At 37.3% G+C, this 27,740-nt stretch overlaps 4 protein-coding genes across 8 annotated transcripts; all 4 read right to left on the reverse strand.

Annotated features, from left to right (window-relative positions):
• Positions 1-1,023: 1,023 nt before the first annotated feature.
• Positions 1,024-4,538, reverse strand: LOC111022390 (transcription factor bHLH81). 2 transcript variants are annotated; one of them, XR_002602969.2, is made up of 6 exons: positions 3,908-4,538; positions 3,617-3,745; positions 3,237-3,302; positions 2,773-2,835; positions 1,614-1,682; positions 1,024-1,419 (listed from the first exon to the last, which is right to left on the reverse strand). XR_002602969.2 is itself a non-coding variant. In XM_022299558.2 (5 exons), exons 1-5 carry the CDS (start codon positions 4,334-4,336, stop codon positions 1,372-1,374), a joined length of 741 nt encoding a protein of 246 aa, XP_022155250.1. In that variant the 5' UTR covers positions 4,337-4,535; the 3' UTR covers positions 1,024-1,371. The 2 variants fall into 2 exon arrangements, 1 of the variants encoding a protein (XP_022155250.1); XM_022299558.2 differs by lacking the exon at positions 2,773-2,835 and having other exon boundaries at positions 3,908-4,535.
• A 5,478-nt stretch (positions 4,539-10,016) lies between these two features.
• On the reverse strand, positions 10,017-13,221 carry LOC148208339 (protein NRT1/ PTR FAMILY 5.10-like). Of its 3 annotated transcripts, none has more exons than XM_088119292.1 (4): positions 12,872-13,221; positions 11,714-12,267; positions 10,885-11,635; positions 10,017-10,502 (listed from the first exon to the last, which is right to left on the reverse strand). In XM_088119292.1, exons 1-4 carry the CDS (start codon positions 13,187-13,189, stop codon positions 10,488-10,490), a joined length of 1,638 nt encoding a protein of 545 aa, XP_087975418.1. In that variant the 5' UTR covers positions 13,190-13,221; the 3' UTR covers positions 10,017-10,487. The 3 variants fall into 3 exon arrangements, with proteins under 3 accessions (XP_087975418.1, XP_087975417.1, XP_087975416.1); XM_088119291.1 differs by lacking the exon at positions 10,017-10,502 and adding an exon at positions 10,514-10,695; XM_088119290.1 differs by lacking the exon at positions 10,017-10,502 and having other exon boundaries at positions 10,701-11,635; positions 12,872-13,220.
• Positions 13,222-19,691: 6,470 nt separating this feature from the next.
• LOC111022389 (protein NRT1/ PTR FAMILY 5.10) lies at positions 19,692-22,497 on the reverse strand. Its single transcript, XM_022299555.2, has 4 exons — positions 21,718-22,497; positions 21,399-21,616; positions 20,668-21,200; positions 19,692-20,570 (listed from the first exon to the last, which is right to left on the reverse strand). Exons 1-4 carry the CDS (start codon positions 21,836-21,838, stop codon positions 19,751-19,753), a joined length of 1,692 nt encoding a protein of 563 aa, XP_022155247.1. The 5' UTR covers positions 21,839-22,497; the 3' UTR covers positions 19,692-19,750.
• Positions 22,498-23,556: 1,059 nt separating this feature from the next.
• Positions 23,557-25,949, reverse strand: LOC148208340 (protein NRT1/ PTR FAMILY 5.10-like). 2 transcript variants are annotated; one of them, XM_088119288.1, is made up of 4 exons: positions 25,608-25,949; positions 25,300-25,517; positions 24,658-25,208; positions 23,557-24,464 (listed from the first exon to the last, which is right to left on the reverse strand). In XM_088119288.1, exons 1-4 carry the CDS (start codon positions 25,744-25,746, stop codon positions 23,633-23,635), a joined length of 1,740 nt encoding a protein of 579 aa, XP_087975414.1. In that variant the 5' UTR covers positions 25,747-25,949; the 3' UTR covers positions 23,557-23,632. The 2 variants fall into 2 exon arrangements, with proteins under 2 accessions (XP_087975414.1, XP_087975415.1); XM_088119289.1 differs by having other exon boundaries at positions 23,557-24,443; positions 25,608-25,946.
• Positions 25,950-27,740: the final 1,791 nt, after the last annotated feature.

Below are 27,740 nucleotides of genomic sequence, written 5' to 3' on the forward strand. Positions count from 1 at the left end.
GCCACGAGACTTGCCACGTTCATCAACAAGCACAACCTGGTGATTTTTTACGGCATGTTCATCCATCTCCGTCCATTCCTTATCTGATCTTTTAGAGTTTTGTGCATCTTCTTATACGTGAGAAGATCATTCACTTGCATATTCCAAAACCCGAAATTCTCCTCGTCAAATCTCAAAATCCCTTTGATGTTGGACTTTCCATTGGATCTCATGACTCTGAACCTACGCTCTTATACCCTTGTTGGGAAAATTGCTTATCAAGAACTTTTTCCCTTCAACAGTTCGTTAGTGAAGAAACTAAGCCAACCACAATAATAAGAGAATATAAGGAAAACACATTAAATGACACAAGCAATTTATACTGGTCCACCCAACTGTGGGCTATGTCCAGTGTTCCGCGACAACGAGTTTTACTACAACAATACAATCTTAGGAAAAAACAAGAATGAAAAACCTCACTAAATACCCACGAGAACTGGTTGCCGATGATGCACAACAATAGCGGGTCACCTCTATATCTCTACCAAATATCACTGCCACTATCGCTGCTCACTTTGATGCAACACCACCAAAAGAAATGATTTTTTTCAATTTGTGACACCAACCTAAAACAATCCGCTAAATAAAGCATGATCGCATTAAGACACAGCCCTTGGCATCTCAACACTACGACCAAAGGCATTAAAACACAAAACACGTGCAGGCATTAAAACACAAAACACGTGCTATTTTTTTTTCACGACAATGCCACGACGCTACATCCTCGACTAGATGGCCTTATGCACCAACCCTTCACCTATTTTTCATCCTTCTTCATTCTTGCCTCGTCCTGACTCGTTCCAACATCGATTTGACTCCATCAATCCCAACATTAAAACTAATTCATCATCGTCCAAAACTATCGGTTCTATTATGAGATTACAATAGAAAAACAAAAAGAATAAAACGATCCTGCAATTTCAATCCCATTGCTTTTTCTTGATAATATTGGGTGGAAATTCAAAATACAATACACAGAACAAGTACCTTAAATCAGATACCTAATGATCTAAATGTTCTATTCAATAATTTTTTAAAAAATCCCCAACCTCCCCCCCCCCCCCCCCCCCCCCCAAAAAAAAACAATAATTTAGCAAATTTCTCCAGCATTTTGTTACACCTGTTTATTGCGTAGGAATGCAATATATTTCAATGCATGCATTACAACGTTGATATTTTCCTTAGGACCAGAGAGAATACAATATTGTTTTGTAGCTAAAACACCTTCATTTACTTTACTGCCTTTCAAGTCCTCAGAAATCTACTAATTTACACTAAACGTGTGGAACCACGATTTCTGTGAGCCCGGAGTGGCGTTCTTCGTTCGACCTATTATTCCTTAACCATGCATTTGCACCCGCGCTGGTGCTCTGTGAGTTCCTGTCGGTTTTCAGGAAACTTCAGTTTCTCAAAATTTCGACACATTTCAATTGAAACTTATAATAGCTATGCGACTACAGATTAGGGGTCAAAATCGAAGTAATAGCCGAAGAAATGATTCTCCAGTTTCTAGCAGTTTCCATATAACCTAATAGAAAATCATGAACAGGATCTAGTTCAGTTGAATTGAATACCTGAATCTGCCTTTGAAGGAATTTGACATACTCTACTGCTTCTTCTAACATATCTGCAGTGTTCGTCTGCTGCAAGACCAAAACAAAAAATCAATACATAAATTTACCAAACAAAATATACACGTCATCGTTTCACGTTCTAAGTTAATCAATATTGAACAATAAACTTTTAAATTAGTTATAAGTGGACAAGATTTTTTAATCTCCCTTTGACATAAGACCTTTGGAGTAAAATTCAAAAGAAAAACCATGTAGCTTTAATTTCAAACGTACTATGGAAATTTTAGTGGTCTTACCATGAGAAATTTAAATATTCAAAAGCCCAAATCTCAAAATCAACCATCTAGATAAGGCAAGTCACCAAAATGCATTAAAGTTCTTTCCATGCTTGACCAATAGTTATGAATGGTAGCGCGTAAAACAGTCAATAAATTTGAAAGTTGTCTTTTTTCACCAAATTAAAAAAGAAAAAAAATAGCAACCACCTGAAGGTAAAAAATTGACGGGAAAGGAATGACACAAAAGTTAAAGACAATGAGAGCTGTTCGGATGTCAACCGACAAGGTCAAACAACTATGCTATGCACAGGCCAGCTTGCATGCATCTCGACTAATCACGAGCCAACTGCCTGACCCTACTACATTTGGTTGACAAGGTAACTCGTAGGATATTAAATCCTAGGTAGGTGGCCACTATGATTTGAACCCAATCCCTCTAAACCCTTTGCTATTTACATTGGCCTTTATTGACCATTAGGTCATCCCATGATAGTTTATTACATCCATAAATCCATACATATATTTATGTATATAGACAAACGCATACATCGATGTTCAAATACTCTCTCAACCGAAGAAATAATCCTAATCTCACCCTTACACATCTGATATAAGTTGCTTTCCTAGTCAACCTAATCTTCATGGACTATTGGGCATAAAGGATGTAACTGAAGGTCTAAATACATATGTTTAGTATTAATGAGCTCCATCAACCTTGAAAACTAGTTCAATAGATGTTATAATTTCTTTTCATATTAATAGACTGACATTCCCTTGCACAATCCACAATCAATACACGAAAATACCTCAAATGAAATAAATTATAACATATATGTCATGTCCATTTAATTGTAACTTCGGTAAAATACAGGAAACTTTACCCGTGCAACAATTTGTAAGATAGCTTTGTTGCCCACCGGATGAAAAGTGCACTAATCATTCTTCTGATTGATTAACAGAAACTATTACAAACTGGTATGAATAAATAAATCACTCATAATCTAATAGTTTAATGTCATTTGATATTAGTACAGTATAGATTAAAAACAATACAGATGAAACTTGAAAGAGATCGACCTTTAAGTTCAAACCACACAATCTTGTCTCCATTACTCAACTAATTGTCTAATGTTAGACTTAGATTTCATTAATAATCATGCATAAAGTTAAATTCAAGTCAAACTGGAAGTTTAGAATGGAATTCATGGTAGAACGGCAAGAATAAGCACATGGCAGGACAAGTACATAGTCATTTCTTAATATATGCGCACGCGCACACAGCTGATAACATATAAGATAGATCTAAATTCATTTGTACTCCTATGATCAATCATGGTATAGTTACCTTATCCATGTTGGGCACAACCTCCTGAAGCTTCCTTATTCTGTCACTAATTTTAGTCCTGCGAACCTACCCACGGAAACAACGAAATTAATAATTAATGGACATCTCTTTTTGTTGTGTGTGTTAAAATGACATACGGATTGAATAAGGACGCGTGGCAACATGTTACACAAGGAAGCAAACTAGCTTGATAAAACAAGAACAGAGAAAATGGGCAAAATACATTTTAAATCAAACTTTTAGACACAAGCATCAAAGTTCAAAGGATGAAACGTCCCCAATGAACCAATCTGCAACTGCTGGTGCTATGTTAAAATCCACATGATGGGTTTACTTGGATGAAGTTGAAAGAAGATTCAGGCGAAAGATGAGAAACTAACCCTCTCAGCAATGCTCCGAGGATGCGTAGCACAGCCGCGCTTGGCCCGAACACGGCAGGGGACAGAGTCCTCCAATAGCTTCTCCATTTCCATGTCTAACAAACTGGAAACCCCACTTTCCTCCCTTTTCTGCCCAAAATTTCACTTACAAAATCAAACTATTATTCACTATCCCACATACTTGACTACTCAACTTAACTCTGCTCTACTCTCAAATCAAATCAAATCAAATCAAATCAGATAATTTCTACTCCTGATTTCGAATCGCGAAACAGAGCTTAAAGAGATTACCAGCTGAGACGAAAATTTGGAGTGGAAATTTTGGGCCTCCACCTCTCTCCCGCGCTTGGACGTGGGAGAGATGTCGAGACCCGGGGAGGGCAATTCGTACTTAGCGGAAGTAACACCATAGGCAGAGTAGAAACCCTCGCCGAGAAACTCGGCCGGAGAACTATTCTGGCGGGCGAAGGCGGGCGAGGGATTGGGATTGGGATTGGCGTCGAAAAGGCCTTGATCCGGCGGGGAACCGAGGGCCGGGGAGTTGCCGGCGAGAAGCTGAGTCAAGCACTGATTGGGCTTCAGAGGGTCTTCCTCGTCGTCCTCTAGAAGCGCTTCCAACCAGGTGGCCGGAGCTGAGCGGAAGCGAGCGAGTCCGCTAGCACGGGGCCCGAGGTCGCCGCCGCCGCTGCTGGTAGTACCGCCACCAGTTGTGGATTGCATCTGCTTCCCACTGACTGGTTCAGGAGATTTCTGATGGCTTTCCTGTTCTTTTTTATGGTTTTCTTTTTCTGGGTTATTTGGTTGCTGAAAGGAAAAACTTGCGTGGGTTGGGTTCTATTTTTGTTGGGGAAGAATTCAGAATTCTATCTATGTTTGGAAAGGGTCACAGCAAAGGGACCAGATTGTTCCTCTTCTCTTTTTTTATTTTGTTTTGTGTTTTTCCCTGAGCCTGAGCCTGAGCCTGAGCCTGAGCCTGATCCAGTGCGGGTGCGGTGTACGGTAATACCCAATTTCTGAATTATACGAACCATCTGATCTGTTGGTTACGGCCGGAGACGGAGATGAACGCTGATTCAGACTCGGTGACGTGTTACCGGGAACTCCGTGTTTAAATAATAATATTAATAATAAAGTAACCTCATGGATTTCATCAAATCGCCTTGATTCAATAAATACTTTCCCTACGCGAATCTCATGGCGCGTACGCTCCAACACCTTTTTTTTTAACTTAATAATATTTTCGTTTTTGAAAGAGAAAACACAATTAGAGATGAGATCAATATCCTACTTTTTTTTCTTTAATCTCTATCAATACTTTTCTTCTTGGTCATTTAACTTTTCAAAAAAAAAAAAAAATTTGGCTTCTTTTCGGTCAACTATTTAATAATCTGATAAAAAGTTAAAAAAATTCTCTATTTCGTCTTTCTGTTCTCTTTTTTCTTGACATAGTTATCTCATCATCTTGTTCGTCTTTGCTATCAATTATCATGACTAACAACTCAATTAAAGTTTAGAACATAATCGAAGCTATTTCTAAAAGGTCAATATCAAAAAATGTATTTACCTTTTCAAATGTTATTTTGTTCATGAATTTTTGTACTTTGATATTTAAAAAAAAAATCGTGTTGAATTAGCAACTTTATTGTCTAAGAGGTAAATAAATTCCCATATTAAATTAATTAAATTTGATTGTCTAATCTTTTAAGTTATATTTATATAAACTTATCGCTCGTAGGCTCCATAGATTCATTAAAAAATTGATATAGACCTTCAACAACTACTATCTACACATTATTTAATTCTATTAAGGTCAATCTTTTAATATTGGTTTATTTATAGCTATAATTAATTAAAAACTTATAAGAAAAGAGTAAAATTTAATGTCATGGTTACATAGATGGAGTTTGTTTCAAGTTTAGAATTAAACTCTAATCAATAGTAATTATTAATGAATTATAATAAATGAAAAGTATCTTATTTGTAGTTGTAGAATGAAAAAAGAAGAATATATGAAAATGAAGTTCGAAGAAAAAGAAAAAAAAGAGAAATTGAATGGGGCCGGGGAAGGGCGCGTGGAGGGAAAAGGGTTTGTGGTTAAAGAAAGTTTAATATGTAAATATGTTTAAGTTTGTTTTGTTGGTATTATTTGGGGTAAAATTAAGGAACGCCCATCCCCATCCCCATCCCCATCCCCATCCACACTTTCATGTTTCATAACTAACTTTTTCTTTGCTTTCATTTTCTTTTCTTTTTTTAGCGTTGTCCTTCCAAACACATTTGTTTTCTAATGGCTCGTTGGTAAGTTTTCATTTCTATTTTCTCTTTTTTTTTTATAAAGAAATATAGAATCACATGACTCCAACACCTATCAATTCAATAATGATAAAATAATCTTTATTTATGTTTTAGAACAAATAAGAAACGGGAACAAAAAAACAAGAAACTTATTTTGTTGTTTCTAAAATTCTATACAATTTTGAGAACGTTTCTAAAAAAGAGAAATAAAAAAATAAATAGTTGTCAAATGTTTAGGTTTCTTAGTAAAATTGAGAACGTTATTATAATATCATATATGTCCATTGTATCTAAAATCCATGTATCTCATTGCCTCCTATTGCCCATGTGTTTACTGTTTATTGCCCAAAATATCCTCAGCGTCTGTTGATGCAAAAATCTGCCAAGTCACGGAGGACGATCTGAGAGGTCAACACTTGGAGTATTCTTTAGAGATACCTGCAAAATAGGTAGGCCACTCCGACGTCCAAGTCAATAATAATCCGAGCTCAACAGATCAGCGTCAGACAGTTTTTCATACCTTAAGTGGGTGGAGTGGAGGTGTATTTATACGGATTTGAGAAGTAATTACCCATCCCATCGAGGTATTTCACTGCTCTGGGTCAGGTCACCTGCTATGGACCGTTGGTCCGTGTTGGTCTCTGGATTTATCCTTGCCTTGGAGCATAATACTTAGAAGGTTCTCATCCGCGTCTAAGTAACTGGGGTTGACCTCTAATCCTTCGAGAACAGCTCGACCTAGGACAGCTTGCCCTCCAATATGGAATCGTCGATGAATTTGCATGACGTCAAAGCTTGTCCCTTAGGAGCTCGGCCGTGGATGAGCTTAAGAGCTCTTCCTATATGAGCTTATGAGCTCGACTGTAGATGAGCTGATGAGGTCGGCCGTAGATGATCTAGCCACGTGATAGGTCATATTTTTGCCCCCAACAGCGTCTAATTAGATATGTTGCGCAAAAGCATCTATAAATAAAGGCCTTTATGGTTCATGATGTGGAGAGGATGAAAGAAAATTGAGACACAGAAAATCAAAGGAAAACAACATCCACTTTTATATTTTATCCGATTTTATAATCTCTTGTTCTTGCCTTGGTTTATTTCTCAATTTCACGGCACTTTTTCATTTTTGTTTATTCATACTTTTGAAAATTTAGCTAAATTTGTAAAACTATCTTTGTTATCTTTGAAATTGGACAACTTGTCTTGACAAAATTTAGAAATAAAAGTGGTTAACTAAAATAAGAAACTACTTAGTTTGAGAGTTTAGGGACACAAGTGCATGCATATCAATTGAGGAAGTTTCATGGTGTTCCTCTATGTTGACACACCTCGCTCTCGCTCTCGCTCTGAGATGAAGCAATATTTTTGGAGTCAATGCAACAAGATTTTCCAAGAAGCGTCGGAAAAACAGCAAACCAACTGGAAAAGCTGCTCTTGACGACTAAAAATTATCATCGCTGAAAGCGTCGACATAGGAAAAATAAATAGCAGAAAAACTTGGAGCAAAATCAATCGATAATATGTAGAAACTCACTTGAAAGAAACGAGAGGTGGTTCGCAGGAAAGCCTGTCAGATAAATAAACAAAGAGCTTAGACTCTAAAGTTCATGAAACTCAATCTGACAATAAGAAAACAAATTAGATAAAAAAACATAAAAAAGGGGGATTGAGAGGGGGAGAGTGTTAAAAGAAAGAATTAAGGAAGGAGTTTAATGGGCCTAAGTACAAAAAGCCGCAAGCTTTTATTTTTATTAATTTGTGTGCCACCTCTTCATTTTTAGTGTGCCCTTCTGTTTCATCGTGATAAAAGGGTTTCGTGAGATTTTCTTCCACACGGAGGGAGGTCATTTTCGAGAGAGACATTCTGTGAGCTTTACCGAGAGCTCTGTGAGGAATTTTTGTGAGGAATATTGAAGAATTTTAGAAGTTCGTCAGAGTGATTCGTAAGCATTTTTCTTTGAGAGAAAAGTGAGAGGAATAGAGGTTTTGTGAACTCTTGAAGATTCTCCTAGCATTTAGTAGAACCTGCAACGAACTAGACGTAGTCTATATTGGATGAACCAGTATAAATCCGATAATTTCTCTTCTCTATATTTTATTGTTCTTGTTGCTTGAGGTTTAAGTTGGTTTATCTACTCTTTGAGCATAGTTCCGATTTGATTTAATTATGTTATAATTGGAACCAAAACCTGATTTGGGATTAGTTAGCATATATAGTCTGAAAATATGATTGAAATAATATTTGTTAGCTTGTGTTTTATCCCTAACAGAGTGAACAAGAGTACGAGTGTGGGAGAGAAGACCGAGAGCTAGTGATGAGATGGGAGGAATCGAAAGTGAGATGAGAGAGTTTAAAAACAAATGAAACGACCTCAGAAAAGTTATATCCTAATCTTACGAAATATATATTTTGCATTGGAAAAGCAAACTTTTCTGAATTGATAGCGTCTGGTCAAAGTTAAGGCTAAGGCTATTAAGAATTGGTGCATAGATGCAAGTGAATTAATAAGCTTTCATGATCTTGGGGCTCTTATGCAACATTCTTAACAAGTCTAAGCACAGTTGCTGCGCAAGAAGAATGTTAGTTTAAATTTTATTTGTCTTCCCACTCTCAAAATTTCCATTTTAGCCCTAATCTTTTAGATTTGTTCAATAAAAAATATTTATTTTAGTTTCTGAACTTTAGAAAAATATAATCATTTTAGCCCTTACATTTATTTCATCTTTTAACAACTTGATACTGTGGCTTCATGTATGTGTATATCAATATATTAACGTGAGCATGTATTCGAACAAAATTGTACTAAGAGACCAATATAATATACTAAGGACCAAAAAATTACTTTTTTTAAGTTCGGGGACTAAAATAGATATATTTTGAAAGTTTAAAGACAAAATAGTTATTTTTAAAAAATGGCTAAAATACGAGAAAACTCCATTCAATTTTCGATGGAATTGGAGTTTTGAGAATATATAGAGAAGAAAATAGACATTTTGGGAGTTGGTCAAGGACTCTAAATTAGTAGAACAAATAAAAAATTTAGGGATTAAAATGAGATTTAAACTAAGAATGTTTTATTTGTATAGGCCTACGGCTCACGAGCATGCATCTAATGACTTGAAAGATAAATTGTGTAGCTCATCTACTAGCTTTACCTAACTTTATTTGACATTTGAGATCGAAGGTGATACGAGTGGAGTAGTGATTGATGTGTTCCTAACTTCATTACTAAAGAGTTGGAATGGTGCTTCCTTGGACTTACTACCACAATTATTCTGTAGACGATTTTGAAAAAATGTCACAAAATGTTTTTTTATGTCACTATATCGTCTATAATCAAGAAAACAATAAATACCACGATCGACAATGAGCCATCATTAATATAAGTTAACTATGACAATTAAAAGTTGTCACAGAAAAAGACTTCAATAACAATTACTAGCGTCATAAGCTCTCTTGATGACCGTTGAAAAGTGTCAAGAAAAAAAATCCATTCTTACAAATATATTAATGATAGTTTAGTAATAGTTTAATTGTTAAGAAAATGTCGTTGATAATGACAATATTTACCATTAAGAATATGTTAATGTATGATAATTTTTTTTATCACAATTGTGTTGAATTGGAGTTTCTAATCATCATATGATGATGGTTTTGAACGTCAGAAAAAGTCTCACGACTTTACTTTTGGTTTCACTCAAAATGCCTCATACCAATGAAGATAATTGTCCTATCTTATATACTTATGATCATTTCCTTTCCTAGCCAATGTGAGACTTTGTTTGCAATTATCCTACAAACCTAACAACATTCCTAAATTAAGCAAAATCAAATTTATACATTACATCAATTTTTACACAAAATAGAATTAAAATGGGAGAATATAGCATAAGTTTTAACTCCTAACTCACAAAAGCTTCTTGTTACAAGTCAATTAGTTGTAATCAAGCTTCTTGTCTTTAGTTTTTGCAAGACCTATGTAAGAAAACAATATCAATTATCAAATATAAGTCACAAAAACATTTTTTATGGTTTTTTTTTTCTGTTTAATTTTCTTTACTAAAGTTAGGCGTAGATGAGCTCACAAGACTCTCTCAACCCATATTGGTTGTTCTTCAATCCAAATTCTTGAATTTTGTTGTCTCGTTGTATGAATTAGCGTTTACGACTCCACTTTACTTACGTCCTATGAAAATGAGATTCCCTCGATTGCCCTATTCCTACATCTTTCTCTGATATCATCTCTATTATCAACTGTACTTTATTATCAAAAGCATCGTCCCAAATTGATTAGATTCTACGCCCTTTGGAATTCGTTTCAGCCTAGAGAAGTCGGATTCTAGCTTCAACTGCTACCATTATCCCCTCCATATAAATTCATTGTCTTTGTAAGCTCAATTGAACCTCTAAATTGCATAAATTTTGAAGCAGCCAATCATCATGGATGATCATTCCAAAACCGGCCCTTCCATCATCTGTATTTAGCTTGAAGTTCGGTGGGTCTGGATGTATATGTATCCACTTCTCTACTCTTTCCCTTGTGTTCTGTTGTTCATCTGATCGCTTTGTGATCGGCTACTTTCCAACAATCTGCATAAACTTGGCGCTTATGCAATGAGATCTTCTGTCAGATGCTTGGCTTAGACTTCTAGCTCAAGATGGATGCATGAGAGTTCTATGCATAGGTGAGAGCTTTATAAACTTCACAACATTATTCTTGAATCTTTGTGTAAATTGGACATCGTGTTGATGATTGGCATGGTGTTTGGGAAGCCATGCACACCTGAATGTAATAAAAAAGGCAAACATATACTAATTCTCCTTTCTTTCTAATTTGTTTTAAGGCCAAAGTTAGACAAAAAATACTCTTGAGGAAAATTTTTATTTGATGCACACACTAAACTGTTGATCTTCCTGCGCTGTATTTATATAAATAGGAGTTAGCAAAATACAAATATGCAACTAATCCTACCTCTCCAAGGCCAGCGAGAAGCCAGTAAAAGTAATCAAGATGCGCCCTGTTCATATTGTTATCAAGCCAGCCATCTCTTCCATACCCAACGGTTGCATCTTCAACGACGCACACGAGAACGCCGCTTAGTAAGCTCCCGACCCCGAAGATGCTGAGATTCAGTGCAAGTCCCAGGCTCTTCAGCTCGCTCGGAACTTGATCGTAGAAGAATTCCTGCAGACCCACCATCGTAAAAACGGTTGAAACTCCGAGCAAGGTGAATTGAGGAATCAGCCACCACACGCTGATCGGGATCGTTGCGTTAGGGTTGTCGGTCAAGCCGTGTTCTCTAGCAATCGACAGCCTTTTAGCTTCGACCAGAGCGCCAACCACCATTGAAATAGTGGATATGAACATCCCAACTCCAATTCTTTGCAGCATTGTGATCCCAGAGGGTTTGAGGGTGAATGTTCTTGCTATTGGAACCACAACTCGGTCGTAGATGGGGACGAAGAGCACGATGCCTAGGCAGGCGAAGCATTGGATCGAAGCAGCGGGGATTTTGAAGCTCGGTGTGATCGATCGGTCCATAGTGTAGCCTTGCTTGACGAAGAAAGTAGAGCATTGTGATAAAACAACGGCATATGTCAAGCTTGCTACCCAAATGGGAATGAGCCTTAGGACGGCCTTCGCCTCCTCGACCTCGGATACGCTACATGTCGTTCCACCTTTATCGGAGCCGACTGGAGCAACCAAAGCCTTGTTGAGGAAGCTGCAGAGTTAAAGATGGAGTGAGTGAGTGATATTAAATCAGAGGAACTTAACAATCTTCAGAAACAGAATGCTTAACTGTCCAGATTTTTGATAAAGCATTGCATCTTGATCACCTAATTCCTCCAAAACAACAATGTTCAAATTAGGCGTCGTCCTCCAATTTCGAGCGGCATTGACAAAAACCCGACCAATTCTGACGAATGGTTTGTCCCCGTGGTCGGGGACGGTGATGGTGACGCAACGATAAGTTGGAGTCCCGAGCAAGAAAATGAGGAGAGCAAGTAGTGAGGAGATGCAGGGAATGCCGAAGGCGAGACCCCAACCGAGGTTATCTTGAATGTAGCTTAAAATGAAAAGTGCAGTGAAGGAGCCAAGAGTGGTAGCAAAGTACCACCAGTTGAAGAAAGAGCATTTGGCTCTGCATTCTAGATCAGGATCTTCCCCATCAAATTGATCACACCCAAATGCCTGAACACAAGGCTTGTGTCCTCCTTGTGCAAATGCCACCAAGTACAGAGAGATGAAGAACATCACATCCATGAGAGTCCGAGACGAAGCTCGGGTGCCCGACTCGTCGTTGAAACCGCTGCCTGAAGCAACCACAGCTGAGAGTGTGAGTAGGCTGAGCCCCTGCAGTTGATCACTCCATTCAACAATTCTCTTCGGGACAGTATTTTGCAGTACTTGTCTCTAAACTCTAAACTACCAAAATTATCTTTTATAAATAAAAACAAATGACACCCATTTGATATCGTGAAAAATACTTTGGTCCTAACAACCTATCTTACGAAAAATATTTGACAAAGTAAGAGAGTGAGAAAAAGAAAAACAGAGAACTCTTTGAAAAAATATGAACTATCAATTTTTTTTACTGATTTCTTTTTTGTTGGTGATCTAAGTATTGTATTTTGCTTTCGGATTTGTATGACATAAATTCCCCTCCAACTTTTGTATTTATTTAGTAACTAACAAGTGCATCACAATTACAATGAGGAGAGCAAATCATAAAAATAAATGTACAGGGAACCAATTTCAAACTTTGAAGACCACATAACCCAAATTAGGTGAAATTGAAATTAAATTCATAACTGGACCTAGTAATAAGTCTAGAAACTGAGAATGGAAAGTTGAAGAGTCATTAGAAAGTTTTTAAAGTGGTAGGAGGTAAATAAATGAAGAGACCAAATAAATTAATATATATTGAAAAAGAGCATTATATTTAATATCTATATACCAGGACGTAAAGAGCGGAGGCGAGGAGAATTGTAAGGTAGCGTCCGAGGTAGGAATCGGCCAAAGAAGCGCCGAGGAGAGGGAGCAAGGAGGCGGTTCCGGTCCAGATGTTGACATTCCGGGCGGCGGCGGCCATGGACTGCCCCATCTCTCCGGTCAAGTACGTAATGAGATTGGTGTTTATCCCGTAGAAAGCGAAGAGCTCGGCAATTTCGACGGCGATTATGAAGGCGGCGGATGTCCACCGAGATCGGAGCCGGGGGGCGGCGTCGTTTAAGATGAGCGGAGTGGCGGCGTCGGAGTGGGAGGCGAAGGCCATATCGGGCGTGGATTGGATTTGATTATTGAAGAATATAATGTTAATAAGAAAAGAAAAAAGGAAGCAGAGAATCCGGAGGGAGTGACAGATGGGTGCAGGCCTTGTCACCACTTCCTACCATACGCTTATACTTGTCTTTCTGCATGTCTCCTTTGGAAATTCAACCATTTTTTTCTTTTTCTTTTCCTCTTATTTCCCAATGTTTACCCTCAAATTTGCATCACTTCACTCTCATCACATTCCTCTGCTCTTCTTCTTCTTCTTCTTCTTCTTTTCTTTTTTTAAGAAAATAAATGTAAAGAACTCTTCTTCCCACGTTAATTTTTGGAGTTAAGTTACAAATTTAGCCAATAAATTTTGATATTGTCAGTGCACCAACCTGGACTCATATTACAAGACAACTATTTAGTTGTCAAGAAAATACAAAGATATTATGTTTTAGGTAAGTGGTTAATCTGGTTTGAACCAGTCAATTTCTTTTAATTTTTTAGAATTTATATATCAATTTAATCGCTAGACTTGTAGTTTAATTATATCGTTTAAATTTGTAATTTTGATTTTATTTAAGTTTATGCCATTAATATTGTTAGTTAAAATTAGCTTATGTGAGAGTATATTGATTAAGACTAACCAATGATAATTTAATATAACATAGACATGTATGTGTACCATAAAAGAAGTTCGCTAGCAAGATAACTAGACTGGAAAAAAGGGGAAAAAAGGAGATATTCTGACCAATGACAATTCATGCACTCCCCCCGCCCCCCACTAATCATTGGCATCTCATGGATTGCTACTCACTAAACCAGCAAACATAATCCTACGAGCTTATTTAGATGAAAATCTACCTCAGGTTTTTGCATATATTTTGGAAATACCATATTGCATTGGGTTCGTAAAAGCAAGCAATAATTTCAAGATCTACTACAGTATTCTAATACTGTGCTTTGACACTTGCAGCCTCTGAACTCATATGGCTGAAATTTCTCTTACTGAGCTCCACGTCGCCATCTCGCAACAATCAGTCATCTGGTGTGACAACCTCAACTTTGTGCATCTCAGTGTAAACCTTGTGCTTTAATCTCGAACGAAGTATGTGAAATCGACATCTATTTCATTCGAGATCTAATATAGAAATGAGTGATCACAGAGTGTAGGAAAGCCTACAAGAGGAGCAAAAACTCAAATCAAACTCAAATGAAGCTTATGTTTAAACTCAACCCAATCATTATATCACAATGTCCAATCACAAGAGCTAGAGCTAAAAGAATACAAAAAGGGTTGAATGATCAGTTTCAAGTTAAGGTGTTCACACTTGGTGAAGTGTTACCTCCCTTCAAGCTTGAAAAGACATCTTGTCCTCCAAGAAATTTTATGAATCTAAAAATCCACATTCATCCACATATTTAATTTATTGTATTTTTCAAGGGTTGTGTATTTTCATCCCAGAGTTATGTCTTTTCAATTATTATAAATAGGGATGTATATTTGCTTTTCAAAACACAACATTTGAGGCAGAATGCATGTTTTAGAACTTTCAATCTAGTTTGATCAATTTCATCTTTTCCAAGCACAAATCTGTTTAGCTTTCTTTCTTGAGGTTGGTTCATTGAGGTTATTCTTGTTATTGTTGTGGGGTTCATTTTAAATAGGGGAGTTCTCATGGATAATTGAGATAGTTTCTTTATCAGATCTCCTATGATGATTGTGAAAGATTCGAGTTTAGCATCTTCCTTCTTTCGCTCAGGTCGTTGCTGATGCTCTCACCAAATACTTGTTCGTACACGATTTCAAACCTTAACCCCATGTTTGGAATCTCTAATTTGGAGAGTAGATTTTGAAATCATTTTCAGTGTTTTGATAAAAAAAAAAAATTGAGAAGAATTTGAAATCCCAAATAATTTCAAATCCCGTTTTTTCTTTTACTTTACATTCCATATATATCAGATTTTTGGAGATTCTTGTAACAAATCTCTATTTTACCCTGTTTTTTAGGAGAAAAAAATAACAATTTAAATTTTCCCTTATAACTTAACTACACCGTTAAAGATTCTCTTCTATGCAACCTACACCGGTAAAGATTCTCTTCTACGCAAAACTCTCTGCAGATCATCAAACCCAAGATTTGTTTTAAATTTTTTCTTTATCCTATATAGTTTTCTTTATTATAATAGTTCTCTTTATTTTAATAACTATAATTTAAATCTCTGCAAGGTAGACATTTTTTTTCTTTGCATCATCTAAGCTCCTTGTTGGTTTTCTCTTCTGTTCTAGTGTATTTAATTTTCCTTCTATTTAATTATTGCTTGGATCTTGTTTATGGTTTTTTGATACATTTTTCTTCTTTCCTCATTTTGCTTTTTTTTTCTAGCATTGTCTATCGTAAAATAACTAACTATGATTAAAAAAAAAGATATAAAAAAAAACATTGTTGCTAAATTGAGGTGAAAATGATTTTCATATGTGTTTTTGGTTTGTAATTTTTTTTTTCGTTTCCAATTTTATTATTCATTAAATTTTTTAAGGAGAAAAATAACAATTAAGTTTTTTTTGTTTGCATTTCTTTGAATACAGTGAAAACTAGCAAATATAACTTAACATACGTCAATGATGCTTAAGATAAGAAGTTAAAGAGATCTGTATAAACCCAAAATAAAGTTTTATCGGATTTGACATGAAACAAGAGTTAGAAACGAAACGCTAATATTTTTTAAGCCAAGATATGAGGCATACTTGTGTTGTAGCTTGCTTTAGCATTCATTAAGCAATTCACAAATTCTCTACATTGGAAAGGAAGACATAATAAATATGCGGTAAATTATTAAGGATATAATAGTAAAATGTTATACTTTCTTTTCATTTCTTTTGAACAACAAAAGAATTTAGAATCCTTGTTCCAAACGCAATAGGAATTCGAAATCATTTCCATAACTTAAAATCTTGGAATTTGAAATCATTTACTACCCATTCTACACGACGAAACGGAGCATAAAATCTTGGAATTTGAAATCATTTACTACCCATTCTACACGCTAAACGGAGCATAAAGGACCAACTCAATGTTACGACACCTTCTCGTGTAGGGTAGGGGTGGGGGAAGAGAGAAAGGGAAATTGTCTTTGGTGGGCCAAAATATAAACTATGTTTCACAAATGACGTTTTTCTTTTCATTATTTTTATATTTGGATTTCGAGATTTGATTTGATTTTTCCTTTTTTTTTTTTTTTTCTATCTCAAATTTGCCCTTAACTAATACTATTTGATATAATGAATTTTGTGTTTTATTTAAATAATTAGATTTAATATTTATTCAAAAATTTACTATATTTTGTTTTCATGTATTAAATATGATATATTCAAAATTTTAAAATTAATTCTATGGCTTCGTTCAATTTATTTCTCGATTTTTGTCCAATCAATAATAATATCTAAATCCTTCCATTTATAATAAATCTCTCTTTGCCATAAATCACCATTACATTTTTTTTTCTTTTTTTCAGCAGCTTTTTTCTGGCATCTTTTTTTTCGACATTTTTTTAGTAGTATAATAAATATACTCCTCTAATTCGATGGTAGGATAAACATATACTCTTCCAAAAGTTGAAGTATATAACAACAACATTATATAATATACTTTTTACTTTAATCTTCTAACATAATATAGGTATATAATATATATTTTTCATTGTTATATACTAAACCAGAAGGTTATAAAATATATAAACTTGCAATATGAAAATAAATACCCCAATATGTTATATAATATTGACACGATCCATCCTAAAACACCTACTAGTCCTAGAACGAGTCGCGCCGACCACAGACCCCGACTAATTACGAAGTCAATGGTCAACTTCTTCTTATCTTTGACCTGAACTTTGACTAACTCTGAATGGTTGCACGATAAAAATATAATAATTTTAACATAACAACCATTCTTACATCCATTCTATACATTATGTTTTATCAAAAGGGTGCTAACAGTTTTACAATAACTACATGTACGTACAAAGTGATATGCAAATCTCAACTACTCTGTGTGGCTGAAGCTGAACTAAATTCTCCTTGAAACTCAGAAACTCATATACTCAGGTACAACCTGGAGGAAAAAACAAAACATAAACAGTAAGCTGGGAAGCTCAGTGAGTGGTAGGTTAATAAGAAAATAACTTCGTCAACTTTCTTTCATAAACAACTGAAATTCAGTTCTCAAAGCAAACTTCATAAAACTGAAGTAATAAACATTCTCATTTAAATTCCATAAAACTTGAGTAAAAGTGGAGCAACATTATACATTTCATAAAACTCAGTAAATTTTTCAAAATCAAACTTGTAACAACAATTTTTTTCTGGACAAACTGAAAAGATCCCAAGTTCAGGATTCGGACCAAGATTCGGAACTCGGATTCGACCTTAATCGTCCCGGCATTCCCCTACGTCCTAGTTACGCCAACTTCTCAACCTCCTATAAAACATATTCTAAAACATATAAAATATTATTCTTTTAAACTTAAAATAGATAGATAAAACTGAACACCACACATGTATCCATATTCTATTATGGTTTACTAGCGTAGAGTAATCTCAATACATACAGCAGAATAATTCTGGTCTACTAGCATAGAGTAATCTCAATACGCATAGCAGAATAATTCTCTCAACACGTGGAGTCAAATGGTCCAAAAGAACTTCTATTTCTGTCATCCTCTACTCCAATTTTTGCCCGATGTGAAATATTGATTTAATATCAAATTATTCCACTTAATTCCAACATCAACTAATCCAAACTTTAATCACAATATATATTCAAACAAAACCAATTATCCAAATTCTTCAATTCTCTCTCTTCATTAAAAACTTACTACTTCTCTTTCTTACAATCTTTCTCTTTCTTACAATCTTACAAGTGTGGTACCCCAAGCTACCAATCAATTTCTCTTCCTTTCGTCTTCTCACGCGATTTCTCCCATTTTCTTTTACTTTTATTATATCTTCTTTATTTTAATCCATAATTTATTTCTCTCTCATCAACAACTATTCATCTTCTTCTTCTTTTCCTTCTCTCTTCTCCAAACAAACCCACGAGTTCTTCTTCTTTTCTTCCTCACTCCCTCTCTGTTTTCTTTTTTTTTTTCTCCACCAACAACCCTTTTCCTCCAATTTCTTTACCATTTACGACCATTAACGCATTCCAGGAAAATCTCAAGCAAGCATAATCATCTTCCTTCTATCTAATTAGCCAACAATTTTTGGTTTAACCTCCTAAACTCATCAACAAAACTTACCTTATCTGTAAAATCAATTAAGGAAACGAAAATCTATTTTCTTTAACTCTTTCATATGGGTTCTTGAACATAATATACACAACCACAAAATTACTCTTCAATTTCTACTCATTTTCAAATATTCCAAGGAACAGATTTCCTTACCAAGCTTTGTTGTCTTCCATAGTTGAAGTTCTTAAGTTCGGCTTCAAAAATACCAACCTTCTTCTTCTTCCCATTTGTTTTAGATACCCTTGCGATCGGGTCTCACCCTCTCCTCTGTTTTCTTCGAACCATCTTCCATTTTTTTTCCTTCATTTTCTTTTCTTTCCCTATTTCTTTTCTTTCCAGCTATTAACACATGTCACACGCACATTAAAAAAAACACACGTGTCCCACTAACCTCTTTTTCTTTTTTTTGTTTTTGTTTTTTTTCGTAATAAAAGCCAAATGACCCATCTACCCTCGAACTTTTAACTTATTTTTTCTTGTTCACTCTTCCAATGACGATCACGTCCTTACAAATATATAATCACTTATACATTTTTATAATATATACGGTATATACATCATTGGTCTCCATCTCTCTGTCTTTTTCTTCACGCCACTCCTCTGCCTCAACTGTCTTCTCCGTCAACGAGCAACAACTCGGTGGTGGCCTCCCTGCCACGACCCACATGTAGTAACCTCTGATGACATGCAGCGGTGCATCTTCAAGCAGCAATGACGGCTGACGGCGGGATTTGAGTTTTCAAATCATGGAGAAAGAAGAAAGTATATTTGAGAGGGATTTTAGGGATTTGAGACTCCATAAGTAATTTGATTTTATGATTTTATGTTTATTTTAATTTATAGTAGAAATAACCTATTGGTAATTTTCTTATGAATTCCATTATAAAGCACCCATCTTTAGATAGAATTGTAAATTCTTAATAATTAAGCCAATTTTATAATGTGTATTCCTAAATGGACTAGTTGTGTCACTGAATTCTATTGTAATTGGGCTTGGTTGCCATGTTTTAAAGATAGGCCTGACAGTTTATAAGATTTTGTATTCTACTCTTGCACAGAACCTAATCTAACTAAATCAATGAATTCAGATTTCAGTACAAGAATTCATTCATAGTTCCAGATTTAGTTTACATTCTGTTCTCCTCCTCTTTCTAGATATCATGACAATAAAATATATATCTAAAAGAAAAAATATATCAGGCTCAGCTATTTCTCACCCAATCACATGGCATCGGAATAGAAAGAAACATTTGCATTGACAATATTGAAGATTAGAACGATGGGTTCAATTTGTAGCTGACCTGCTACTGTAAATGTAAGATTTGGAACTGTACAAAAAGCCCAGAAATCCAAACAAGTTAAGCCCACCCAACAGAAAATAGAAGTAATCAAGATGTGCCTTGTTTAGATTGTTGGCAAACCAACTATCTTGGCCATCAATCTGAGTAGCTTTGTCAATCACAGACACCAAAAAGCTGCTCACAAGACTTCCCACTCCAAACAAACTCCCATAGAGAGCAAGCCCCATACTTTTCAAATCCTTTGGGACTTCTTCATAGAAAAACTCCTGAAGACCAACAACTGTGAAAACGTTTGCAACTCCAAGCAACACGTATTGAGGAATCAGCCACCAGAAACTCATTGGAATGGTAATTTCAGGCAGATCAATCAGCCCATGTTGGCGAGCAATTTTTAGCCTCTTTATTTCAACTAGAGCTGCAATCACCATCGAACCAGCCGATAAAACCATCCCAACTCCAATCCGCTGCAGCTTCGTTATGCCAACGGGGTTTCTTGTTAAAGCTCTTACCACTGGAACAAATAAAAGATCATAGATGGACACAAACACAACACAGACAAGGAGATTGACGGACTGAAGTGAAGCAGCAGGCACGGTGAAGCCCGACATAACCGATCTATCTATCGTAGCCCCTTGCTTCGTGAAGAAGGTGCCTGTCTGTGCAAACACAACAGCAAAAACAAGTGTTGTAATCCAAATTGGAATTATCCTGAGAATTGCCTTTGCTTCTTCAACCTCATCGTTCGTGCAAGCAGTCCTGCCATGGTTCAAATCATTCGGAACATAGCAAGCTTTGTTAAGAAATCTGCCAATTTCCACAAACCAATGTCAGTAAGCATACTACAACGCCGGCTATTGTACAATTGAAAATTTCAGTTGTGGAGAAAGTCCCATATTCTTACTTGAACTGTTGAGATGAAACTGTTGTATTCCCACTGTCTTCAATTTTGATTGGTGAAGGAGGAGGAGTTCGCCAGTTTCTAATTGCAGCAACAAAAACTCGACCAATTCTTAGAAATGGATTCTTTCCATGCTGTGTAATGCTATATCGATATGTTTTGGTTCCAAGCACAAACACAAGGAATGCAATCACCATTGCAGCACAAGGAATTCCAAATCCAAGGCTCCAACTGAGGTTTTCCTGTATATAGATGACGACAGAGATAGTTACAAAGGAACCTCCACACAGACCAAAATACCACCAGTTAAAGAAGGAGCTCTTGGCTCTACACTCCTCCGGATCCTCCCCATCAAACTGGTCAGCTCCAAAAGCCTGGACACAAGGCTTGTGCCCACCCTGCCCCACTGCCACTAAATACAGAGACACAAAGAAGAAGACCTTCTCGAGCTGGGGAGTGGAACAAGTTGCGGTGGAATTTTGGCAGCCGGAAGTTGCTGTGGAAAGAGATGCTGAGAGAGTAATCAATCCTAGCCCCTATATGCAACATGAGTGTGGTCAAACTATGAAATCATCCTGCTAGCCAAACGCATAAACCCATCCTGAAACTATGAAATCATCCTGAAATTAACCCATTGGCACGAAACTAAATTGACCAAAATCCCAAGGAGTTGTTGAAATTGAACCAAGTTTTAAATGGGGACATAAATTTGGGAGGGAAAGGCAGAGAGAGACCAAGACGTAAAGAGCAGAAGCAAAAACAATGGTCCGGTAGCGTCCGAAGAAGGAATCGGCAAGAAATGCTCCGAGGAGAGTGAGGAGCATTGAGAGGCCGGACCAGATGTTGGCATTCTCGGCGGCCGCAGCCACAGATTGGCCCAGTGGCCCCGTCAAGTAGGTTATAAGGTTGGAGCTGATTCCGTAGTACGCGAATCTCTCCGCCACTTCCACTCCTAAATCAACCATTGAATAATAAAAAAATGAGTCCACACATTCACATTCACATTTAAGATTAAGATTGAGATTAAGATTGAGATTGAGGAGCTTAATTTACCTATTATGAACCGCGCCGACCGCCAACCGCCGGACGAGGAGCGGAGGACCGGGTGGCCTCTGTAATCGACGGCACCGCCAACGGTGTCTGTGTCACTCAGCAGCGGAATTTGGGCTGCCATTATTGTGGAGGTGGAAGGTCCTGGTAATGGCAGTGGCAGTTGAACAACTTGTTTATCGGATTGTGGAAGATAATGCGCATCCGTTGCACATTGGAATTGGACATCTTGGCTTCTCCTCTATTATATTACCCACACGGACCATGAGGAGCACTAACTAATCCATTTGAATTAAATATTAAGGTCACCCTTCCAACTCACTATTTAGAAATAGGTGTTTTTACTGGTTGAGTTATATTTAAATTAACGTCAATAATTTAATATAATGCTTAATCTTTTCGAACTCTCAATTTTATAAAAGGCTGTCAAGTTTTGTTAACAAAAAAAATTAGTTTATCCTTAAATTATTATTTCGTTAACATATTTATGTAACTCAATTTTTTTTAATACAAGTGGGGGAGGGAGATCAAACTCGCAACCTCTTCATTGGAGATATATGTCAATTATCGTTGAACTATGGTTGCTTTGGCAAATATACCACTCTTGCCACCAATATTCTGGGCATGTTTAATTTAGAAACATTTTGCATTCTTATTGAGAACACAACTTCTAGTCCATTGACTTTCACAAGCCATAAAAATATGAAACATTGACAAATATATAACATCATAGTTTTTAATTTTAATAAAAAAATTTTAATTAAAAAAACAATGTACTATTGTCTTGTTTGACAATCGTTTTGATCTTAATTTTCTATTTTTTAAAATTAAGTCGATAAACAATAACTTTTTTTGACATTTTCAAAATCTAAATTAAAATTTAAAAACTAAAAAAAAAATACTTTTCAGAACTGCTCCTAGTCAGGTTATGTATCTTTAACATAAAATTTATTTATTTATTTTAAATATAACTATAAATTTATATTATAGAATTCTCATTATGTATAAAATCCGTCAAAATTTTACAAATAAAGACCAAAATAATCATTATTTAAAAGTATAAAGACCTAAATAATTATTGTAGTTCAATGAAATTGGAGGTTCTAACTTCTGATTTTTAGTCGATAATATATGTTATGCTCAGACTGACAAAGATCAAAATAGTATTCAAAACTAAAATTTATTAAAAGTTCAAAAACTAAAGTGAGACATTTGAAAATACAAAGTCTAGAACGGGAAATTAACTTTGCTCCTCGCACAATAAGCAAATGATTGGATTACTTTTCGATTTTAATGCAGAATTTCAATTGCTCCCCGCACAATAAAAAAAGAATATCGTGGTGGATAGAAAAAATCTTTTATGTATTTTAAAATATATCACTTGTTTTTAAAATATTCAAATATAGCAAAAATTTTCATTTATATCAGTAGTATATCAGATACTCATATCAGTAACATCTTACATGTATATCACATTCATATTATATAGACACTTATATCAATAGTATATCACATTCATACTGCAGAGACACTTATAGTAGTATATCAGATGTCACTCATATCAATAATATATATCACATACATATTGCATGTATGTCACATACTCATATTGGTAGTAAATCAGATGTACATCATATACATATATATTACAGATGTATATCATTTGAGTAAAGTAATCATAAAATTGGACTTCCGTTTAGTTTTTAAAGTGTTATATTTGAAAAAATTAATTGTGGTTACTATTTTACTAGATATTTTTGCCATATCTACCACTGTACCTGTGAAAAAACTAAATTTTTACAAAAGTAAAATTAAAAAAAAAAAAGTACAAGAACGAGAATGTAGGACTACAAATATGTTTTAATTGAGAGGATAAGATTTAATCGAAGAAAAGAAAAAAGAAATATTGCAAGGTGAGTCACCTGTTGTTATAAACGTGGGATTTGGCAACAAAAAGGAAAGCAATGAACCCAAGAACGCTAAGCCCAGCCAACAGCAAGTAAAAGTAATCAAGATGTGCCTGGTTCAGATTGTTGGAAAACCAGCTTCGTTTCCCACTGGCTTTAGTTGCCATATCAATGACAGATATCAAAAGGCTACTCAAAATGCTTCCCAAACCAAGCATGCTGATAAAAATGGCAGGTCCAACACTTTTCAAATCCTTTGGAACTTGATCGTAGCAAAACTCTTGAAGCCCAACCACTGTAAAAACATCTGCCAAACCATTCAGCACATATTGAGGAACCAACCACCAGAACCTCATTGGAATTGTTATGTCAGGCCTATCAATCAGACCGTGTTCGAGTGCGGTTCTTAAACGTTTTTTCTCAACCAGAGAAGCAACCACCATTGAAATGGTAGATATGATCATCCCAGTTCCGATTCTCTGCAATTTTGTTATGCCAGATGGATTTCCTGTGAATGTTTTGGCGATGGGAACAAATACAAGGTCATAGACCACGATAAAGGTAACAATTGTAAAGGAGATAACTGCTACGAGTGAAGCCGCGGGAACGACAAAACCTGGTAAAATCGATCTATCCAATGTAGCTCCTTGTTTGGTGAAGAAGGTGGCATCTTGCGCCATCACAATGGTGAATACTACAACTGTGATCCATACTAGAACAATCCTGAGAATTGCCTTTGCTTCTTCAACCTCACTGATGCTGCACCCTGTTGCGTTCTGGTAATTTGAACCAATGGGAACAATGCAAGCTTTGTTGAGAAATCTGCCGCAATGGAGAAAGGAACTACATAAACGCTTACATTATAAGTGAGCCAAAACATGTGCACTATGTCAATGAAAAACTGACAGACAGATACAAGTATGAACCAATAAGCTGCAAAAAGAGTGAAAGTTCAATAAAAGCTCTCACTAGTCAAGCCATTAGAGAATTTTCAATCTCATTTTCACCGGCCACAAGAACTTTGTAACATTCTTACCGGAATTGTTCCGAATTAGACAAGTCTTTGGTGCCAGCTTCCTCCTCTTCAAAGGTTATTGTTGAGGCAGAAGCTCGCCAATTCCTAATTGAAGCCACAAACACCCGACCAATTCTGAGAAATGGGCTCTCATCCGATTGATTAATGACGCTGTATCGATATCTGTTGGTTCCAAGTAGGAAAACAATGAAACCGATCGCCATTGCAACACAAGGAATTCCAAATGCCACACTCCAACTAAGATTCTCCTGTGTAAATGATACGGTGGGAATGGCCACCACGATGCCGGAGCAGGCACCAAAATACCACCAATTGAAGAAGGAGCTCCTGAATCTGGCCTCTTGGGGGTGTTGGTCATCGAACTGATGGGCTCCAAAGGCCTGGACGCAGGGCCTATGCCCACCTTGAGCTATCCCAATTAGACACAGAGAGACGAAGAACAAAATGAGCTGAATCTGGGGGGCGGAACAGGACGAGAATTTGTCGGGGATTTGGCAGATGGAGGGGCTTGCAGCAGGAAGCAGCGTAGACAGAACCAAGAAGCCCAGTCCCTGTGCGCAGTTGACTAAATAGTTTCAATTTCTGGATCATGAAATCAGAAGGGAAAGAGAGAGAGAGAGAGAGAGAGAGAGAGAGAGAGACCAAAATGTAAGAAACAGAAGCAGAAACAATGGTGCGATATCGTCCGAAGAAGGAGTCAGCAAGAAAGGCTCCAAGCAGCGTGAGGAGCATGGAGGTGCCAGACCAGACATTGACAATCTCCGCCGCCGTGACGACCGAAAGACCCAGCGGCCCGGTCAAGTAGGTTATGAGGTTGGTAGCGATTCCATAGAAGGCGAATCTCTCGGCAACCTCCACGGCTACGCCATCAAATTAGGGAACGTTACCGATTACAGGGTACAAGGGATAGTGAGAGAAATTGAAATTGGAGAGGTTTGGTTGAGGTTCACCTATTATGAAAGAAGCGGAGGCCCAAGTGCCGGAGGAGGATCTGAGGGCCGGGCGACCTTTAGAATCAAGGGCACCGTCGACGGTGTCGGGTAGCAGAGGAGTTGGCGGATCCGTGGAGGTGTAGTGTAGGAGCTCCATGATTGGAATAAGCGTTGAATCAGTAACACTGCAAATCAAATTGAAGATGGAACCTCCACCCTCCAACAACTCTGAATTAGAGAAAGAGAAAGTAGTGTGTTGCGTGCGTCGAAGTTGAAAACTTGATACAAAGGAGAGAAAATGGAATCCTAAACGCAGAAGAAAAGAGAGGGAAGTGGGATATGGGATATAGGCTCTCGTCCTGAGAATATGACGAATATCCTCGTACCCGCATATTGCATATATTAAGATAATTGTTTTTTCTTATATATCATATATTATCCATTTGAGTTGGGTCATGAGATTTTTCTAGACCTAACTCTGTTTGGGAATAAAAATACCGTAGACACGTGGAGGACGCTCATTGGTGTCTAAAATTAAAAGAAGTATTCCAAGTCCACCTCGAACCTGTCGAGGAGACTGGACTTGCCCGTAAACAAGGCTAAGTGTAAAAAGCCCTAGTTCGACCTGGACGGGTTCGATCTGCTCAAACCCGACAGGTTCGACATGAAAAAGACAAAGGTAACCGCCGGTCGTGAGTACTGTCGAACCCACCACCTATAAATAGAGGGTATCATTTCATAGTCAGGTATCGAATCTCACCTCGAACTTAATATTGAGTCCGACCTGAACTGACTTGAGCATTGGAGAGTTTGCCCTCTTGTGCAGGTTCACTCTTGAGTTCAAGTCGAGCTGGGGACCGGGTTCGAGCTTGGTTCGTCAAACAGCGTTGTGCAATTCTTTGCATAAACATTTGGCGCCGTCTGTGGGGACGACAATTTAAGTCATCCCAATCCAGGAAAAATAAGCAAAGATGGTTCAACCAGTAAACTCAACCAACACAGCGGACCGAAGAGCTCTGGCTGCTAACGATAGCCACCAGAGAGAGGTCGGGGTAGAAGTGGCAGAGGGCCAGATTCAGGAAGGCCTAGGGACTGAGCCGCTCCGTAGGTCGGCACGCATCACCATGCCTGTTCTACCGCCGGCACATCCAAAACCGTCTAAGGCCAATCGTGACCGAGGTGGTGCCTCGAGAAGAACCACTCGAGGAGCAGCTCTAGCTCTTAATAGGGAGAACTTTGATGCACTCCAGAAAGAAATGGAGACAATGCGCACCCAAATGCGCACCATGGAAGAGATGTACAATGAAATGGTGCAAGCTGTTGGTGCCGGGTCTCGATCTGAAAACCGAGCGGTGCGCGACGAGGTGCGTGAGCAAGGAGGTCTTCACCTCAACCCAGTCGATGAAAAGCACCCCAGAGGTGATGAAGATGAGGAGTACACTCGCCAGAGAGGCGATCTCCGTGACCATCTCAACAGAAAGAGAAGCTCGTCCCTCCGAAGAGGAGGAACTCCAGCATGCTCGCACAAGAACTCCAACCAGTAAGCCGAATCTTCTTACAACCCAATAGTTCCTGAGGGAATGATTACAAGGGAAGAGTTCGACCAGCTTAAAAGCAAATTTGATGCTCAGGTTAAAGCCTTAAAGACAAGGTGCAAGGTCAAAGGGAGTGCATTTGATGATAGCGACTTGGGAGAATCGCTATTCACCTCGGACATCTTGGAGGCTCTCATCTCTCCAAAGTTCAAAACTCCCACCATGAAACCATATGATGGGTCTAAGGACCCAAAAGACTATGTTGAGGTCTTCAAAGGCCTCATGGATTTTCAAGCGGCAATGAACGGCATTAAATGTCGCGCCTTCCAGATCGCGCTTACTGGCAGCGCGCGCTAGTGGTACAGAAGATTGCTGGCTAGGTCGATCTCGACCTACTCTCAGCTGAGGAAAGAATTCATCAGTTAATTCTCTTCTCGGCACTATGACAGAAAGACAGCGACCCATCTCACCACCATCAGACAGAAGGAGGGCGAGACGCTTAGAGAATACGTCACAAGGTTCCAGGAGGAGCAGCTGAAGGTCGTGCACTGCTCCGATGATTTGGCCATGTGCTACTTTCACACTGGCCTGGCCGACGAGACTCTTACCGTGAAGC

This window comes from Momordica charantia (genome assembly GCF_013281855.1).
Source record: "Momordica charantia cultivar OHB3-1 chromosome 11 unlocalized genomic scaffold, Mcharantia_2.0 BLBB01000011.1, whole genome shotgun sequence".
Lineage (NCBI taxonomy): Eukaryota > Viridiplantae > Streptophyta > Magnoliopsida > Cucurbitales > Cucurbitaceae > Momordica > Momordica charantia.

Excerpts from the sequence above, each read along its gene's own strand:
- LOC111022390 (XM_022299558.2), bottom strand. The coding sequence starts at position 4,336 with ATGCAATCCACAACTGGTGGCGGTACTACCAGCAGCGGCGGCGGCGAC. Across the intron at positions 3,746-3,907 it reads CCAAATTTTCGTCTCAGCTG|AAAAGGGAGGAAAGTGGGGT; the intron begins GTAATCTCTTTA and ends AATTTTGGGCAG. Across the intron at positions 1,683-3,236 it reads TTGTGCCCAACATGGATAAG|CAGACGAACACTGCAGATAT; the intron begins GTAACTATACCA and ends TTGGTCTTGCAG.
- LOC148208339 (XM_088119290.1), bottom strand. The coding sequence starts at position 13,189 with ATGGCCTTCGCCTCCCACTCCGACGCCGCCACTCCGCTCATCTTAAAC. Across the intron at positions 12,268-12,871 it reads CCTCCGCTCTTTACGTCCTG|GGGCTCAGCCTACTCACACT; the intron begins GTATATAGATAT and ends GATCAACTGCAG. Across the intron at positions 11,636-11,713 it reads CTTTATCAAAAATCTGGACA|CTTCCTCAACAAGGCTTTGG; the intron begins GTTAAGCATTCT and ends TTAACTCTGCAG.
- LOC111022389 (XM_022299555.2), bottom strand. The coding sequence starts at position 21,838 with ATGGCAGCCCAAATTCCGCTGCTGAGTGACACAGACACCGTTGGCGGT. Across the intron at positions 21,617-21,717 it reads GTCGGCGCGGTTCATAATAG|GAGTGGAAGTGGCGGAGAGA; the intron begins GTAAATTAAGCT and ends TGGTTGATTTAG. Across the intron at positions 20,571-20,667 it reads GTTTCATCTCAACAGTTCAA|ATTTCTTAACAAAGCTTGCT; the intron begins GTAAGAATATGG and ends GGAAATTGGCAG.
- LOC148208340 (XM_088119288.1), bottom strand. The coding sequence starts at position 25,746 with ATGGAGCTCCTACACTACACCTCCACGGATCCGCCAACTCCTCTGCTA. Across the intron at positions 25,209-25,299 it reads CTTCTGTTTCTTACATTTTG|GGACTGGGCTTCTTGGTTCT; the intron begins GTCTCTCTCTCT and ends AACTGCGCACAG. Across the intron at positions 24,465-24,657 it reads TCTAATTCGGAACAATTCCG|TTCCTTTCTCCATTGCGGCA; the intron begins GTAAGAATGTTA and ends GCGTTTATGTAG.